The sequence below is a fragment of the Oryx dammah genome, unplaced genomic scaffold (assembly GCF_014754425.2).
Source record: "Oryx dammah isolate SB20612 unplaced genomic scaffold, SCBI_Odam_1.1 HiC_scaffold_2, whole genome shotgun sequence".
NCBI classification, from domain to species: Eukaryota; Metazoa; Chordata; class Mammalia; order Artiodactyla; family Bovidae; genus Oryx; species Oryx dammah.
The window spans coordinates 54838936-54857632 of record NW_024070186.1 but is presented as its reverse complement, the minus strand read 5'-3'; the positions used below and the strand labels follow the sequence as shown (position 1 = coordinate 54857632).

Here is an 18697-nt window from a genome sequence, read left to right as displayed (position 1 = left end):
GACAGAGGAGAAAGGGCGAGTATAAGAGTGCAAAAAGAAAAATTGATTTTATTTCTATTTATTTATTTATTTTTGATAATTGAGCTTCTTTATTTTATTCATTAATAAAATTTATATGCTGCTTACTAGGTGCCAAGCATTGTTTTAAGTACTTTATAAATATTAACTCATTTAATTATTATTATTTTTTTTACATTTCAATATAATTTTTTTTTTTTTTTTACTTTACAATACTGTATTGGTTTGCCAAACATCAACATTAATCCGCCACGGGTGTATATAAGTTCCCACTCCTGAACCCCCCTCCCACCTCCCTCCCCATACCATCCCTCTGCGTTATCCCCAGTGCACCAGCCCCAAGCATCCTGTATCCTGCATCGAACCTAGACTGGCGATTCGTTTCTTATATGATATTATGCATGTTTCAATGCCATTCTCCCAAATCATCCTGCCCTCTCCCTCTCCCATAGTGTCAAAAAGTCTGTTCTGTACATCTGCGTCTCTTTTGCTGTCTCGCATACAGGGTTATCGTTACCATCTTTCTAAATTCCATATATATGTGTTAGTATACTGTATTGGTGAAGTAAGCCAGAAAGAAAAACACCAAAAATTGATTTTAAAACCAGCAATTTATAAGAGCACTTACTGTGAAAATTCTCAATTTCTATCTAAATATATTCTATAGAATTAAAACATATAGCAATATAAAATATAGAAAAATCATGGAAGGTGAAAGACAAGGAGAGATAGATTATGATCAAAACTAAGTTAAACAAATAGGCTTTAAGATAATTACAAGAGAAGAGTTCTTCTCTACCTACATTTAGGCACCTCTGGACGGTAACTCAAATACATATCATCTGAAATAAATACATTTTTGATTTGAGAGTCTGGTATATTTTGCTATTTGAGAGTGGAATTTGGCGATCATGTAGTTTAAATGCTTTTTTAAAGCAACAACTCTTAAATGTATAGCACATATATATATGTGTGTGTATGTGTCCTGTATATATGTATTTTCTATACTTTATATTTGTATTCTTTTCTATGTTTATATTTATTTTATTTGCCCCATATTTATATTTATATACTTTTCCATACTTTTTACTTTTAACTTTGAAGCCACGCAGTCATGACTGACTCTTCGTGACCCCGTGGACGGTAGCCCACCAGGCTCCTCCGTCCATGGGATTCTCTAGTACTGGAATGGGTTGCCATTTCCTTCAGGAGATCTTTCCGACCCAGGGATTGAACCCAGGTCTCCCACATTGCAGGCAGACGCTTTAACCTCTGAGCCACCAGGGAAGCCCATATTTTTCCATAATATCCTTATAAGAAAGTAGTGCTGGAATTGCAGAGCAATAGTTATAGTAGGAAGAACTGGGTTTTTTGACTTTGAAAAAATAATATTTTCTCTAAGCCTGAAGTTCATAAAATAACAGTGTCTCCTTCATACAGTTGTGGAATTAAGGAACACAATATAAGTATTAGCTTTCCTTGACTTGAAAAATGCTCTAAAATGAGAGAGCAACTTATCCCTCTTGGAAATTTTTTTCCCTTTATATTTTCATTTCAGTGTACTACTATAATGTTCATTGCTAATTCTGTCTTTTTACTTGAAATTGCATGTATTGTTTACCCTTTTGCAAATGTGCATTATTTTAGATTGTAAACTGTTAGAGCTGTCTGGAGCTCTGCTTGCATTATGCTTAGTAGAAAAATATATGATTTTATGATAATTATGGTCATTTATTGTATATTCTACATTTCAAATGTATATTCTTTTTCTTTCTTTAGATGGCAAAGAAGAAATTTTCTGGATTAGAAATTACTCTGATTGTCCTCTTTGCTATAGTTACAATAATAGCTATTGCCCTTGTTGTTGTTTTAGCAACTAAGACACCTGCTGTTGAAGGTAAATAATATTGAAAATACTTATACATTATAGTGAGGTTGAGATAAAGTTTACTGTATAATAATTATGGATGTTGAGAAGTAATTTATAATCTATATGAGATCTATATGAGATGAAATACTATACTTGAAGAACGATCTCAGGTAAATTACAGTTACTCCAACTTTTTCTAGCCATTATATTACAGATGTTTCAATGAAGTGTCATTGCAATTAAGAAATCCATACGCTTTTGATATTAATGGCCTTGCTTCAGAACTAGCAAATAGGCAAAAGAAACAAAATATGAATAAACAGCACAGTAATCTTCTATAGTTACCAGGGAGGTTCTTCTAACTAGCGGGAAATCTCATTAGTCGTGTTTTGCTCTAGCTTTCATACACTTGCAAGCAGGGTTAGGAAATTTAAGGGGATAACCTCTTTGTCATAGACTTTTTTTTTTTTTTTCAAAGAGTGAGGTCATATGAGAGAAACAGAGAGTAGGTGAAACAGGCTTGAAGTATTTATCATTTTTCCTGAATATTTATATCCTAATTTAGAGTTGATGCATGCTACTTTCATCCACCTGATCTACTTTTTTTTTCTTCATCATTCTCTCCTGATTAAATCAGAAGTGGAAAATGTATTGCAAATTATCTTATACTCTAACAGTAGTTAGTGTTTTCTGCTGCCTCTTGTCTTGTTTTATCATCTTCTAGTAAACTGAAAGCTTGCTACATTATGAAGCAATCAAATTTACCTTCCCCATATCTGGTTGCTAGAAAGTCCCTCTTTAATATATAGAGTTGGGATTTTGCTTTTTTTGCTCTTCTCTTCTTTCTCTTCTGTTTAAGTATCTTCTTCCTCCTAACCTTTTTTTCTTCTCTAATTCTTGTCTCCTTCTTTGCATCCTCTCCCCATATATATTCCCCATACATATTTCTCCATCTTCTTTCTTCATCTCTAAAACGCAGTTTGTGAGTATGGTGCAGGAAACATTTTGCTTCCTTTTGAGTCTATCTTTTAAGACCTTCTGTGAATGTGCTTTGATTCTCTTAAGGAACAGTCAAAGGGCTTTATACAGGTTTAAATATTGTTTGGATCATTTCCTTTCGGTAATTAGGACTTGAATTTGTAGGGTTTTTAAAATTTTCATTATATATATATATATATATATATATTTGTGTGTACTTTCAATGTATTTGTTACTTGAAAATTTGAAAAGCAAATGTAAAACCATGTTTTGTTTTATTGACCTGTTTCTTTCTCAGAAATCAGTGATTCAACCCGAGGCACATGCCCAAGTGTATTGAACGATCCTATCAACCAGAGAATAAACTGCATTCCAGAACGATCTCCCACACAGGTCTGCAACCAAAGTCTTTTATATTTCTATGAGTAGATATATAGTATGATAATTATATTAAGATAATTATTGGATATATTCCATATTTTAAAAAAATATAGCCATTAATTAGGCTGCATTTCGTTTTATTTATGTATGAACAGATGAGAGATAATGGAAATTACTGTTTGCTTTTCTGTACTTCAATTCAAAATAGCAAGTTAATATTTTTCCATACTTAAAAAGCTATTGTTAAATTTACAATTCTTTATGAAATTCTATCCTCTCAAACTACTGCTTAAAAAGTGTGACCTTTGATAAATATAAAACTTTTAAGAAAGAATATCTACACTCTAATAGAGTGTAAAATAGAGTGTAACTATTTAAATAGTTTAAACAGTTTAAATTGTGATGATGACATTAACAAGAAGAATCTGTGGAAAATGAAGTAACATTGATTCTTGTAACTATTTTTTTTTTAATTTTTAAAACCATTTATTTTTTATTATTTGGGGAGAAGGAATTCAACTGGAGAAAATTAAGTGTAAATAAATGGATTCACTTAACTCTAAATTGACTCTTCCTTAGTCATTATAACTTGTATGGGATTAAGAGATCAGTGAGTGAAGGTGTGTATGTGTGTATTCCCATTTTGTGATGTTTATATCAAAAGTCACACACACTCCAGATTCTGTTAGGTAATGACCCTCCAAAATGCTCAGTTCCCATTGAACTATCATTTTTTATAACATGTATGCATGTGTATGTGTATGTGTATGTATGCCCAGTAGCTCAGTCGTGTCTGAGTCTTTGCAACTCCATGGACTGTAGCCTGCTAGGCTCCTCTATCCATGAGATTCTCTAGGCGAGAATACTGGAGTGGGTTTCCTTTTCCTCCTCTAGGGGATCTTCCCAACCCAGGACTGAACCTGAATCTCCTGTGGTTCCTGCATTTACAGGCAGATTCTTTACCATTAAGCCACCTGGGAAGCCCCTGTGTATATGTGTACCTAATGCTACTTTAATTTGATGTTAAAAATGGGAGAGAATTTAACATGTGTACCATTAACTGGTAAACATGGAGATTTAAAATTTTTTTTTCAAGGCAAATAGCCAAGAAAAAGGGCTCACAAGTATTCAAATTACAAAAATATGTTATACTATTAAACTTAAATATTAAATAGATTTTTTATTATACCAATGTTAACACACAGCATCACCATGTGACTCAAATTTTACTATAAACATATATAATTTTTCTTTCCCTTCATGTAACCTTTCCATATAGATCATAATATTGAGGAGAATTTATTATTTTACTTTATACATTAGATGTAATGGCAGCCTCTAGTTGCAACAGCTAGCATATGAACTAGTTTAAATAGTTTAAATCATATCAAACTAATAATTATCTGGAAATAAAGACCTTAAACATTTCACCTAGGCTTAAATTTAGTACCATCTCTTCTTTATAGCCTCACTTGCAACTTGATATATAATTGGTGCACAATAAATATTTTAGTTCTTCTGCACTGACTATATGGTAAAAGAACAGACTATAATTATTTATCTGGAGGGCAGGAATCTTGAAAATAACATGACCTTACAATAATGTATATTCATATGTAAATTTGATAAATCACAACTCAGAGCATCGATCACTGATGTAATTCAATTCATCAAATATTTACATTTCTTCAAAGTGAAAAGAACAAAAGAATAAATGATATTTTAGTACATTACATATTTGAAGAAATAAGTTTTTTAAAATATTCATTCAAACAATTATTGTAATGAGTGAATGTCTATAGAGACCAACATATATAATAACAGTACTAATCCTATGATTCCTTTAATAAATGTTTTATCAGACACTTTGTGCAGCTCGAGGTTGCTGCTGGAGGCCATGGAATGATTCTGTTATTCCTTGGTGCTTCTTCGTAAATAACCACGGCTATAATGCTGAGAAAGTAACATCAACAAATGCTGGTGAGAAGTGTTCTATCCGGGGTGATCCAACATATTTTAAGTTGAATAAAAAAAGTATATTTACATTTTTTCTTTGGAAAAATATCTTAAATCAAATAGGAACATGTACAAAAGAATGTTCAAATTTGGTATGTTAAGAACTTATTTTTTTCACAATTCTATCTTCCAAATTAAAAAAAGAAAAGGTGAGATCTACAATAAAATTAGAAAAATATAAAAATATTTAGTGTTTACTAATCATTATAAATAAAACCATAATTCATACAACTTTTTTTTTTTTTTCTTTAAGGACTTCAGGCCAAATTAAAAAGGAAAGCTTCACCTACACTCTTTGGAAATGACATTAACAGCGTTCTCCTCACAACTCAAAATCAGACACGCAATCGTGTGCGGTTCAAGGTTTGGTTTTTGATTTTCTAAAGAAAAGTTAATACTACAGAGCATGTTATGAATATACCCTCTAACCGACCAAGATATTTTCCCTCTTAATAAATGTCTATTCCAAAGAACTTATTGGACTAGTTACTCCACTTCTCTGAGCCTTCTACTCAGAAAGAACACAAGAACTATTTCCTCTGGCAGTAGTTTTTAAAGAATTTAATAGTATAGTCAGCGTAAAATATTTGATACAGTGTCCTGAGAAGAACTAATGCTCAATAAACTGTAGTAATTTTTGTTATTGAACTACAGACTGTGACAAAAGATTAGTTTAAATTTAATTTAAGGAAACTGTTAATTGTTCCATGTAAGTTTGACACACTCACTAGTTCTTTTTACTGGTGTCACTTCTAGTCATGATTTTAAAGAAACTAATTTCTGCTTTCTTTACCAAATTATTTGCGAGTATGGTCTTTTGGACTGGCAGTAAAAACAATATATCCTTTGTACAATAACTTTTAGCAACAATTTCAAAAAATTGTTTTTTTAAAACAAAATTCAAATTACTTTCAGGACTTGTTAGTGAGTGATCATCAAAATACTGCATGGATAATTGATAATTAAATTCACAAAAATCTATTTAAGAATCAATATTTAATAATAGTTTCAGGATTTTTTCTATTGGTCAATAAAAATTATATTTTATATAGTACCTTTATAATTAACTAATTCTATTAATTCCTTAAGAGTATTTACAATTTGTTTTTTGCATAGCCATTCAACAATGTAAGTTAAGTTTATGACTAGATTAATAACTCATCTATAAAATCATTAGATTTATTGTTTTATATTTGGAACTTGCATTTAATACCTAATTCAGAACTGAAAAATTCAGTAACAGTTTTGAATCAAATAATGCTAATTTTAAAATATCTTTGCAGATCACTGATCCAAATAATAGAAGATATGAAGTTCCTCATCAGTTTGTAAAAGAATTTAGTGGAACTGCAGCTTCTGATCCACTGTATAATGTGGAGGTTATACATGATCCATTTAGCATTAAAATTTCTAGGAAAAGCAATAATAAAATTTTGTAAGTAATTATCTTATATTTATGTAAGTTTAAATAATTGGTCAATTTTATTGTATTATCATAGAACCACAAAAGTATCATTTTCAGGGCATTTTCAGAAAGAATAAATTTCCTTCAAACGAGGATGGGCATACATGTTTTTAAATATTATAATATCAAAGAAGCTTTAATTTCTTATGGATGAAATGTACCAGAATATGAAGTATAGAATGGGCCAACCAAAGTTGAACTGAAGAGAGCCACTAATACAATTTTAGCCTTGCATATATTTTGCATACCTAAAAAACTTTATATGTCTTTTCCTTGTTATCTATCATATTCTCTTTCAATTGGTAGGATCAAATAGTTACTATTCAGAGAGGGACAAATTTCCATAGTATTAGAGGATTTTTCATTATGTGTATGAAATTAATTGAATAAATTTACACATAATAAATTTAAATAGCCATAGATAATAATTTAAACATTATGTGAATACCTTCATTATAAATGTATTTTGAGGGACATTTCTGGTAAAAAAGTTAGTAACTTTCAATATTGCTGCTCTTGAGTTTCCAAGAAAGGTTAATTGGATGATCAGGACTTGATCTCAGCAATTAATTTTCATAAATATATTTTAATAACTTGAAGTTGATTTTATGTTAAATCACAAAAGAAATGCTATTTGACATTTTGTATAATTTATATTTGATATATATAAAACATGAAACCTTTCTTTTTCAGGAAAAATGATTTTCAACTTAATTTTAATACATGTATAGAGGTATAGAAACCAGTATGGTACTATGTTTTAAAACTCTGTAGAAAGTCTGGGTTTGAAATTTGGTTCTGCTGCCTACCAGTTTGTCACCTTGAAAACATGAGTAAATTTATCCAAATTGTGCTGTTTGTGAAATGAAATTTATAATAGTGGTTGTGCTTCAGTATTGTAGTAAAGATAAAAGGAGAGAAATGCATGTGAAGATTCATATTGTTGATGATGAAGCAAATTGTGTCGATAAAATTAAGTTCTGGTTATGGTAAAATTCATGTGTTCATAAGAAGTAATCACAGCTAAAGACTGACCTATTTAAAATCAAATATTCTGGATGATAACATAGATCCATATTTAGTAGAGCATTTTATATATTTTTAGCTCTTTTATTTATTTCATGCTCTAGGTTTGATACCAGCATTGGTCCCCTGGTATACTCTGACCAGTATTTACAGATCTCAGCCAGACTTCCCAATGAATACATTTATGGTCTCGGGGAACATATTCATAAGAGATTTCGTCATGATTTATATTGGAAAACATGGCCAATTTTTACTCGGGATCAACTTCCTGGTGATGTAAGGAACTCTATTTCTTGTTATAAATAAAATAATTATATTTGACAGGAGATAATTCTAGCCTTTTTGTAACCATCATTTTTTGTTGTCAGTGATATATATTCCAGAAACTTCTTTAGTTTAAGGGTGAGGATTCATATCAAAGTCCTAAATTAACTAAATAAGTGAACAACAGATTTTATGAATATTTTAAAAGGTATTTCTAATTTATGAATGTTTTCCTTTGACTTTTCACTTTTATATTTTATCAATCACTTTTCAGTTACTCTTGTACTTACACTATCTAGGACTAGTTATTACATAAGAACACTTCCAAACACTTACCATGTTCAACATGGTTTTGTATACGTGCTGTCTGTCTATCTAGTGGACATCATGTCCACATCTATACCTACTTTTATCTCTTCCATAACTGATAATCTTTCTTAGGTTCACATATTTTCACAAGAAGTTAGTTTTTTATTATTTATACATATCATTGATAGCTCATTTGATCTCATCTCATAAGAAAATTTCCCAAACTCCTCTATGCAGAATTAATCTTTACTTTCTAATACTTTATTCATATTTTGTTATGATGCCATCAGTTATTATTTGTGTATATATATTTCTGAATTTCAAAAGTATGCAGTTTTTTATGACAAATACAATAGCGTTAAAAAACCTTTTAAAATTGATTCATGATTGCTTTGAGTCAAATGTTACTGATTTTTAAAATTCCAGTGCTACTGAAATGAATAAGTCAGTTGTTTTAAAGATCCTCATTTGGTACAAAAATATTAATAAATTTTGCTACTCATCAGCTCTCAACATCTATACTGAAAAAGTTATATGAAATGGACATCATCTTAGAATTCCTGGCAATACCTTGGGGCATACATGAGACATGATATATAAATATTCCATTACCCTATCACAGATAGCTTATTTTTAGTTGAAATACAGTTGATGAATGGCTTATTAAAACTCATTTAATTATCATAAAACATAAAAGAAAGTTAAATAATCTATTAATAGCATAACATATAGTTATATACTTATATCTTAATGGATTAAAAGCAAAATAAGTTCAATGCCTTTTGTGATACAGTGTTTCATATGGTATATAGTAGAAAAAATTATTATAGAATATAAGGAGTAAATTTGGAGAAGGCAATGGCAACCCACTCCAGTATTCTTGCCTGGAAAATCCCATGGACGGGGGAGGAGCCTGGTAGGCTGCAGTCCATGGGTCGCTAAGAGTCGGACACGACTGAGCGACTTCACTTTCACTTTTCACTTTCATGCATTGGAGAAGGAATTGGCAACCCACTCCAGTGTTCTTGCCTGGAGAATCCCAGGGACGGGGGAGCCTGGTGGGCTGCCATCTATGGGGTCGCATAGGGTCGGACATGACTCAAGCGACTTAGCAGTAGCAGTAGCAGCAGAAGTAAATTACAGAAAAAGATAGGAATACATAAAAGCCATTTAAGTATACTTTTTTATTTTAAATGTATTTTAAGTTTTAATTTTCAAATTTATGCCTTATAGAATAATAATAATTTATATGGCCATCAAACATTCTTCATGTGCATTGAGGATACTTCCGGAAAGTCATTTGGTGTTTTCTTAATGAACAGCAATGCAATGGGTAAGAGTAATTTATCTGATAATATGTTTAAATGAGACTTGAAATGTTTTAACTGCTTTATTTATTCCAATCATAGATATATTATAGCAGAGTAAACTTTGTTGTTAGTGATTTAGAATATGAAATTATTATAAGCAGGTTTTATAGTTAGTGAGGGCTTCCTTTGTGTCTCAGGTAAAGAATCTGCCTGCAATGCAAGAGACCTGAGTTTGATCCCTGAGTTGGGAAGATCCCCTGGAGAAGGGAATGGCTACCCACTCCAGTACCCTTTCCTGGAGAATTCCATGGACAGAGGAGCCTGAGATATGGATTTTTGTGTGTCTGTGCTTCTGTTTTGGGGGAAATATGCCATATTATGATATACAGGCTCTTCCTTTTCCCTCCGGAGCAACATCAAATGTATCCATGTAAATGACTATTCCCATTCCCATAGCCTTGATTGTTAAGATAAGTTCATATGCCCTGCAGATTAAAAAAAAAAAAAAAAAGTCTATATGGGGAGAAAAGAGAGAAGAATGAATCATATTTCAGTTTATTATACCTCAAGTAATGTAGAACCTTTTATTTTCTAATGTTGTGAATAATGTAATACCTATATTTGATAGATGAATCAGTGATAATTTTAAAAAAACTACAAAAATAATAATATTCCAGCAAGAGCAGTGCTCCATATGGTTATCCAGACAATTACTATGTTTAACAAGTAGAAAAATTAAAACCTTCATAGTTTTATTTTATAGAAACAACATGTGATATGATCTTTCACAAAATCTTCAATTAAAATAACTAATTGAGATGCAACTTCAAAAAGAAATATTTTTTATTGTAAAAGAACCGATCCTTTATTCCCTGCTAAGCAGTTTCTAGGAGAGCTTTTGCCAATATCTGTAAAAGGAATATCTGGAATAACCTATCATAAACCTCATATATGGTGGCATTCCACTTTTCTCCTGTATTCTTATCTTAAATATCATATTTTATCTTAATAATTAAAAAGGCTCTAAAATTATATGATTAACGTGAAGTACTTTAAGTAGACATTGCAATTATTTTCTTATTATGTACATCTTTACTATATACATATGCTTTTCCAATTTTTGTTTTGTAGAGATTTTCATCCAACCTACTCCAATCGTAACTTACCGAGTTATAGGTGGAATTCTGGACTTTTATATCTTTCTGGGAGACACACCAGAACAAGTGGTTCAACAGTATCAGGAGGTGTGTTGCAAGTCTATTTTAAAATTTTTTTCTACCATAACTTTCTTTCATCTAACATATTGAAATTATTTTAGCTTAGCTATTGGAGTCCCCTTAGCTGAATATATTTTTATACCTTACCATTTTTCAGATATGAGAAGATACTTTTTATTTTTGTTTTTATTGTACAATGACACCTAGGTATATTTAGATGTCTATATTTCTGATAACAAATTGTTTCTTGCTTCCAGGCAGCTGAGTTCAATATTTAACTTTCTTTGAGATGTTTAAAACAAAATGGGACATCTTATCTTCATTTGATAAGAATTCTGGAGGCAACTAAGTTACAAAAAGGGCTAGTGACACTTGCTGTTAACCTACAGTAGGTAAATCCTAGTAAAATTGGCTCTGACACTCAGATTTAGAAGGGCAGATTTTGAAAACATAGTCTGAAGTCTTACATCTTAAACATACTATCTAAACAACTTTCATTTACCTATTAAATAACATACTATTGTATGTGAACCCCGAAAGACTTTAGAAAGGTGAAGAACTCAGGACTTATTTTGAGCCTGATTCTAAATGTTTCTCCCATGTAAATTGTTAGCATATATAAATCTTGGTGTTATGAAAAATAAATAATTTTTGTAGACATAAAATTTAAAAATCATGCCTATTTTAAAAATCTTGTTTTATTAATAAATATTTTGACATACAATTCCCATATCCTAGAATAATCTCAAAAGAGAAGTAATTACTATAAAAAATTTAGTTATGATCTAAAACTCTGAACTAACAGTAGCTATAATTTTACCCAATTGAATAATTTATAAAATCTTTCAATTCCCAAATTGCTGTTCATAAATGTGAATTTCAGAAATGCACACAAAATTTACAGTCTCTATAATATGAAATCATATTTATTGTGTATGGTTGTCACACCATCAAAACAGGGGACAGCACATTTTTGAAAGAGTTTAAGATTTGATTTGTGAAATATTAGTTGGGATAGTTATCTATTACATTCTGAGTAAAGTCTGTGGTCAGCACTACCTGAACTTGAGTTATGTTTGACATGCCAATGCAGCATTCATGCATTAATAATATAGTTATCCACTTGCATACATCATTTTATGGGTAGACTGCAAAATCTTAAATTTAAATAAAAAATGATGTGTAGAATATAGCACTATTTATCAGTGCTGAATTTCAATGGGGGAACAAATTAGATAGAGAATAGGCAAAAGTAACTATTTTTTGTCTGAAGAAGAACAAACTATCCTTTCTGTACAAATTAACTCAATAGTGGTGCCAGGATGTCAGAATTGAAAACTTTAAAGCATTTGAATGACCAGATCATTTTATATGTTTTAAAGATTATATATATATATATATATATAAAGTATAATATGAATAGTACATAAATTAATATAATACATAGCAACACCTATTTTATATACTTTTATGAAAATAAATTATGTGATATGTATAACATATACACACAGAAATTTCAATCACATGTCTAAATCTTTAAAATTTTATGGAACATAATATGTTTATGAATAGTGTAAACATATTGAGTTTTGGCAGAGTTTTATTTGATACCAAGTTTTTTAAAAGATAAATTTAATGCTTAAATTGAAGAGAATACAATGACCCAACATTAGTATTTTAAAAAATGTTTAAATAGTAGTTTTTAGATGTACATGATGAAATCACAGTTCTTTCTCCTAAAATGTATACCTTAACAAGAGAAAAGCCATCATACCATATAAAGTTATTTGTTTTAATATAACCTAATACTTCATTTTTAGTGAAAAAAATAATATCAGTTGCACTTGTATATCCATGTGCAAAATCCTGTACTCTGTTGTTGTGATAAGACACTGGTGGTCTGTTGTGACTGTGCACTGGGCCTGCTTGTGCTACCAGAGAGTGGGAGGAGAAAGGCCCATTTGGTCCTTGGGGGAAGGAAGAAACCAAGGCCCTACATGTGACTATCAAAAGTACCTTATGAAATACTTTGTGGGGAGCCTTGTAGGTATATATTTTATTATTATTTTTGCAAATTAGGAGAGAAATAAGTGCCAAATATAACAAATAGGAATTGTATCATTCATTCATTTTGTTGCTACAGGAAATGGGGAGTGTGGTGGGATAGTTTTCTTGTTCTCTAATATCTTTAATGCTATCCTTTTATTCTTTTTTTAACTTTCCATGCACAGCAAAATACACTTTTATAAATGCTACTTTTTAAAGTGCTATCTTTCTGATGTTTTAACAGAAAATAAAAGATGAATGACTGAACATAAACTTGCTAAGTGTTTCATAACACAATTCTAAGAGAATATCCATTTTAGAATGTAGATACCACAAAATCTTTGTTTAAAATATGTAGTTAAATTCAAATTGGTACTAGAGATACAGCAATTAAAAGCATATTAATATTAGTTTCTAATGTTCATTATTGAAAGTAATTAAATATCCATTTACTTCTAGCTCATTGGACGACCAGCAATGCCAGCTTATTGGAATCTTGGATTCCAGCTGAGTCGCTGGAATTACAAGACACTTGATGTAGTGAAAGAAGTGGTAAAAAGAAATCGGGAAGCTGGCATACCATTTGTAAGTAGGATGAAGGGTTTGTGGGAATATATATAAAGTTAAACATTTTCACATTATAATAAATGCAGGACATTTTCAGGATTACCATATTTGCCAAATATGAGTTTAGTTCAGTTCAGACACTCAGTCGTGACCAACTCTTTGTGACCCCATGGACTGCAGAACGCCAAGCCTCCCTGCCCATCACCAACTCCTGGGGTTTATTCAAACTCATGTCCATTGAGTCAGTTATACCATCCAACCATGTCACCCTCTATTGTCTCCTTCTCCTGTCTTCCATCATCCGTAGCATCAGTTCAGTTCCGTTCAGTTCGTCACTCAGTCATGTCCAACTCTTTGCAACCCCGTGAATCGCAGCATGCCAGGCCTCCCTGTCCATCACCAACTCCCGGAGTTCACTCAGATTCACGTCCATCGAGTCAGTGATGCCACCCAGCCATCTCATCCTCTATCGTCCCTTTCTCCTCCTGCCCCCAATCCCTCCCAGCATCAGAGTCTTTTCCAATGAGTCAACTCTTCGCATGAGGTGGCCAAAGTACTGGAGTTTTAGCTTTAGCATCATTCCTTCCAAAGAAATCCCAGGGCTGATCTCCTTCAGAATGGACTGGTTGAATCTCTTTGCAGCCCAAGGGACTCTCAAGAGTATTCTCCAACACCACAGTTCAAAAGCATCAGTTCTTCAGTGCTCAGCCTTTTTCACAGTCCAACTCTCACATCCATACATGACTACTGGAAAAACCATAGCCTTGACTAGACAGACCTTTGTTGACAAAGTAATGTCTCTGCTTTTTAATAAGCTGTTTCAGTTGGTCATAACTTTTCTTCCAAGGAGCATGCATTTTTTAAATTCATGGCTGCAGTTACCATCTGAAGTGATTTGGAGCCCCCCAAAATAAAGTCTGTCACTGTTTTAAATGTTTCCCCATCTATTAAGTAATGGGACCAGATGCCATGATCTTAGTTTTTTGAATATTGAGTTTTAAACCACCTTGTTCACTCTCCTCTTTCACTTTCATCAAGAGGTCTTTGGTTCTTCTTCACTTTCCGACATAAGGGTGATATTATTTGCATATGTGAAGTTATTGATGTTTCTCCCAGTAATCTTGATTCCAGGTTTTGCTTCATCCAGTCCAGCATTTCTCATGATGTACTCTGCATATAAGTTAAATATGTAGGGTGACAATATACAACCTTGATCTACTTCTTTTCCTATTTGGAACCAGTCTGTTGTTCTCTGTCCAGTTCTAACTGTTGCTTCTTGACCCACATACAGATTTCTCAGGAGGCAGGTCAGGTGGTCTGGTATTCCCATCTCTTGAAGAATTTTCCAGTTTATTGTGATCCACACAGTCAAAGGCTTTGGCATAGTCAATAAAACAGAAATAGATATTTTTCTGGAACTCTCTTGCTTTTGAGATGTTCCAGAAGATGTTGACAATTTGATCTCTGATTCCCCTGCCTTTTCTAAATCCAGCTTGAACATCTGGAAGTTCACATTTCACATACTGTTGAAGCCTGGCTTGGAGAATTTTGAGTGTTATTTTACTACCGTGTGAGATGTGTGCAATAGTTCAGTAGTTTGAGCATTCTTTGGCATTGCCTTTCTTTGAGATAGGAATGAAAACTGACCTTTTCCAGTCTTGTGGCCACTGCTGAGTTTTCCAAATTTGCTGGCATATTGAGTGTAGCACTTTCACAGCATCATCTTTTAGGATTTGGAATAGCTCAACTGGAATTCCATCACCTCCACTAGCTTTGTTCATAGTGATGCTTGCTAATGCCCACTTGACTTTGCATTCTAGGAGAGTGTCCATGATTATCTGGGTTGTGAAGATCTTTTTTGTATAGTTCTTCTGTGTATTCTTGACACCTCTTCCTAATATCTTCTGCTTCAGTTAAGTCCATACCATTTCTGTCCTTTATTGTGCTCATCTTTGCAAGAAACATTCCCTTGGTATCCCTAATTTTCTTGAAGAGATGTCTAGCTTTTCCCATTCTATTGTTTTCCTCTATTTCTTTGCATTGATCACTGAGGTTTTCTTATCTCTCCTTGCTCTTCTTTGGAACTCTGCATTCAAATGGGTATATCTTTCCTTTTCTCCTTTGCCTTTTACTACTCTTCTTTTCATAGCTGTTTGCCAAATATAGATATAGGTTATTAAGCTGCTTATTAATGATGAAGTACAATTTATGTCCATAAACAATGCTCAGGTGTACCTGAATTTTGAGAACTGATCATGAGTTATACTAGAATAGAACACATGTTGAAGTATGAACAAAATTATATTGTTTTTTATATATACTTTTAGAGTTTGTATACTTTTAATGTAATAAAATTTTATGTATTTTATTTAATGTGAAGATTTTTTTTTTATACAATGAGCCCATATATGTACATACATACATACATGTGTTTATAACATAATACATACCGAGTGATCATCACTTAAACAAATGTGAATAATCATTAGACAAACTAGCTTTATTAGCCATATCATTGTGTCTTTAGTGAAATAAAAGAGATCTAAGTTTATTTACCTTTTAATCATTAAATTTATAATAGAAATTCTTTGGACTTTAGGGTTGATGTGATTAGAGGTTTCTTTCAGTACTGTTTATTGAAATATACTCTGCTAATTTTTAGGACACACAAATCACTGATATTGACTATATGGAAGACAAGAAAATCTTTACTTATGATCAAGTTGCATTTAACGGCCTCCCAGAATTTGTTCAAGATTTACATGCCTATGGGCAGAAATATGTCATCATCTTGGTAATAACTGAACATATATATTAATTTTTAGTAGTTACACATTTGAAAATTAATTGATTTTCTAGTTTCTTCTCTCTATTATTAGGACCCTGCAGTTTCCATAGAGAAACGTGTGAATGGGGCAGCATATGAATCCTATGATAGGGGAACTGCCCAAAAGGTGTGGGTAAATGAGTCAGATGGGACTACAGCAATTATTGGAGAGGTAAATTATGATATTCATTAAATTTGTGTTGCTTGGATTTTCTATTGTACGACAACAAGTGTTTCTGAGTGTGTGTATGTATGTGTGTGTCAGAGAATTTGCTTGCTTTCAAATCTGGATTTGCCATTTTAATTGCATAGAGGTTTTAGGGTAAATATTCCAATTATCTCTATAGCAGTTTTTGTAAGAGGGCAGATAATTTTCAATGATAAGCAATGAAATTAATTATACAAATATGATAAATACCTTGATTACAACAATTCTCATAATTTGATGTAAAATAATTGCATGTATAAATTGAGTACTTACATGTGGGATAATAAGATTTATGTTGTATATTTATGGTGTAATGATTTTATAATAAAATCATTAGATATCTATGATTATAGTTATTTTTAATACTTTACATTTGAAAAAAAGCCAATTTGAGATGGCTTTAATGTTTAAATTTCCTTTTCCAATTTTAACTTTCCTCATATCACGGAACTAATAAAGAGCAGTGTGAAGAAAATGCCTAGCTCCCAAAGGCATAATTTTTAATCAAGATAAATATCTTCTAGAGACAGATTTATAAGACATACCAACAACCATAATGTGTAGATACGTTGACCTGTTAATTCCAATTCTGTAGTTTAGTCAAGGCAAATGAAACAGGAGAAAATATTAACTTATAGAAATATATTTATTATGGCTTTATTTACAACAATAAAGACTAAATAAGACAATAAGACTAAATAAATTTATTTACAACAATAAAGACTATACTAACCATCACTTTTTATTTAATCACATTCACCAAAGTTAAAATTTCTGATGAAAATTTTCTTAATTATGAGCTCCATCAGGAAACAATATTCCTTCCCTAATGTCATTAATATCTTAAAAAATATATTTTGTTAAGACCTGTACCAGGGCTTCCCTGGTAGCTAAGTCAGTAAAGAATCTGGCTGCAAAGCAGGAGACTTGGGTTCAATCCCTGGGTCAGGAAGATCCTCTGGAAAAGGAAATGGTAACCCACTCCAGTATTCTTGCCTGGAGCATCCCATTGACAGAGGAGCCTGGAAGGCTACAGTCCATGGGGTTACAAGAGTCAGACGCGACTTAGCGTCTAAACCACTACCAAGACCTGTTCTATTGAATATGGACAGATCTCACACTAATATGCATAATTTGAATATTAAAGCAATATTATTTGTCCCAATACATCTGAAATTGAATTTATCTTGCTGAATGTCATTATTTTACATGGTAAGTAAAATAATATGAAGAAACATAAATCATAAAGAAGCATCTAGTGTTTAACAGCATGGAATATGAGAGTGCCTGGATATGTGATTGGATATGAGGTTCCTTCTATACTACTTATTAGCAAGTGACTTTGAAAAGCTCCTCTATTTATCACTTTTTTCATCAGCAAAATGGGTTTAATTATACTCCTTAATTCATCTATAAAGTGATGATAAAAATAGTACTTAGTTCCTAAAGTTCTAGTGAAGATTTAATGAAATAATAACTAAAAGCAGTTGAAGTAGTCCCCAAAACTTCATAACTGAGTGACTAAGCACACATACAAATATAAATAAACACACAAAGAACCTTTTAGCTTAAATTTTTTGAGAATATATGCCTTTGGAAATGCACTAATATAATTCATCTTATCAAAAAATTAATATGTCTGTACTTTCAAGTAGACCTAAGATTATTGTAAATATAGGTGGTGCAGGGATCACATATACCTAAAGAAGTACAATGTCATAACTTTAAAAAATTTTTTACTCTTCTTCTTCACTCAATCTGAATTTGCATTATTTATGTTTTATTTTACATTTGTATATATGGGAATACTTTGTTCTTCCAGGTATGGCCAGGATTAACAGTATACCCTGATTTCACAAATCCAAGTTGCATAGAATGGTGGGCAAATGAATGCTACCTTTTTCATCAACAAGTAAATTATGATGGACTTTGGATTGTAAGTAGTTATTTTAGACTTGTGATTTTGGACAATGAATGTATAATTATTTTTCCATAAAATAAATATAAGTTCAACAAGATGTACTTTATAATGTATTAAGCATAAAATAATGTTATAATTTTCCTAGAATATATAAATATCATACCTGACATATTCATGGGTCAGAAAATACAAACTAAAAACTATTAATTGAGATTTTTATCATCTAATAATATTCTTTATAGAATAAAGTTTATTTCTATAACTAAGAGGTTAT

General features: G+C 31.6%; 1 protein-coding gene across 1 annotated transcript in view; it reads left to right on the top strand.

Annotated features, from left to right (window-relative positions):
- The first annotated feature begins 1797 nt into the window (after positions 1-1797).
- SI (sucrase-isomaltase) overlaps positions 1798-18697 on the top strand; it is a 112754-nt gene continuing 95854 nt past the window's right edge. The window contains exons 1-12 of the mRNA XM_040248185.1: positions 1798-1915; positions 3165-3259; positions 5110-5227; positions 5517-5626; positions 6547-6698; positions 7859-8030; positions 9561-9660; positions 10769-10881; positions 13360-13485; positions 16130-16261; positions 16347-16466; positions 18325-18438. Coding sequence (XP_040104119.1) covers positions 1798-1915; positions 3165-3259; positions 5110-5227; positions 5517-5626; positions 6547-6698; positions 7859-8030; positions 9561-9660; positions 10769-10881; positions 13360-13485; positions 16130-16261; positions 16347-16466; positions 18325-18438 — 1470 coding nt within the window. The remainder of the gene's footprint in view (positions 1916-3164; positions 3260-5109; positions 5228-5516; positions 5627-6546; positions 6699-7858; positions 8031-9560; positions 9661-10768; positions 10882-13359; positions 13486-16129; positions 16262-16346; positions 16467-18324; positions 18439-18697) is intronic.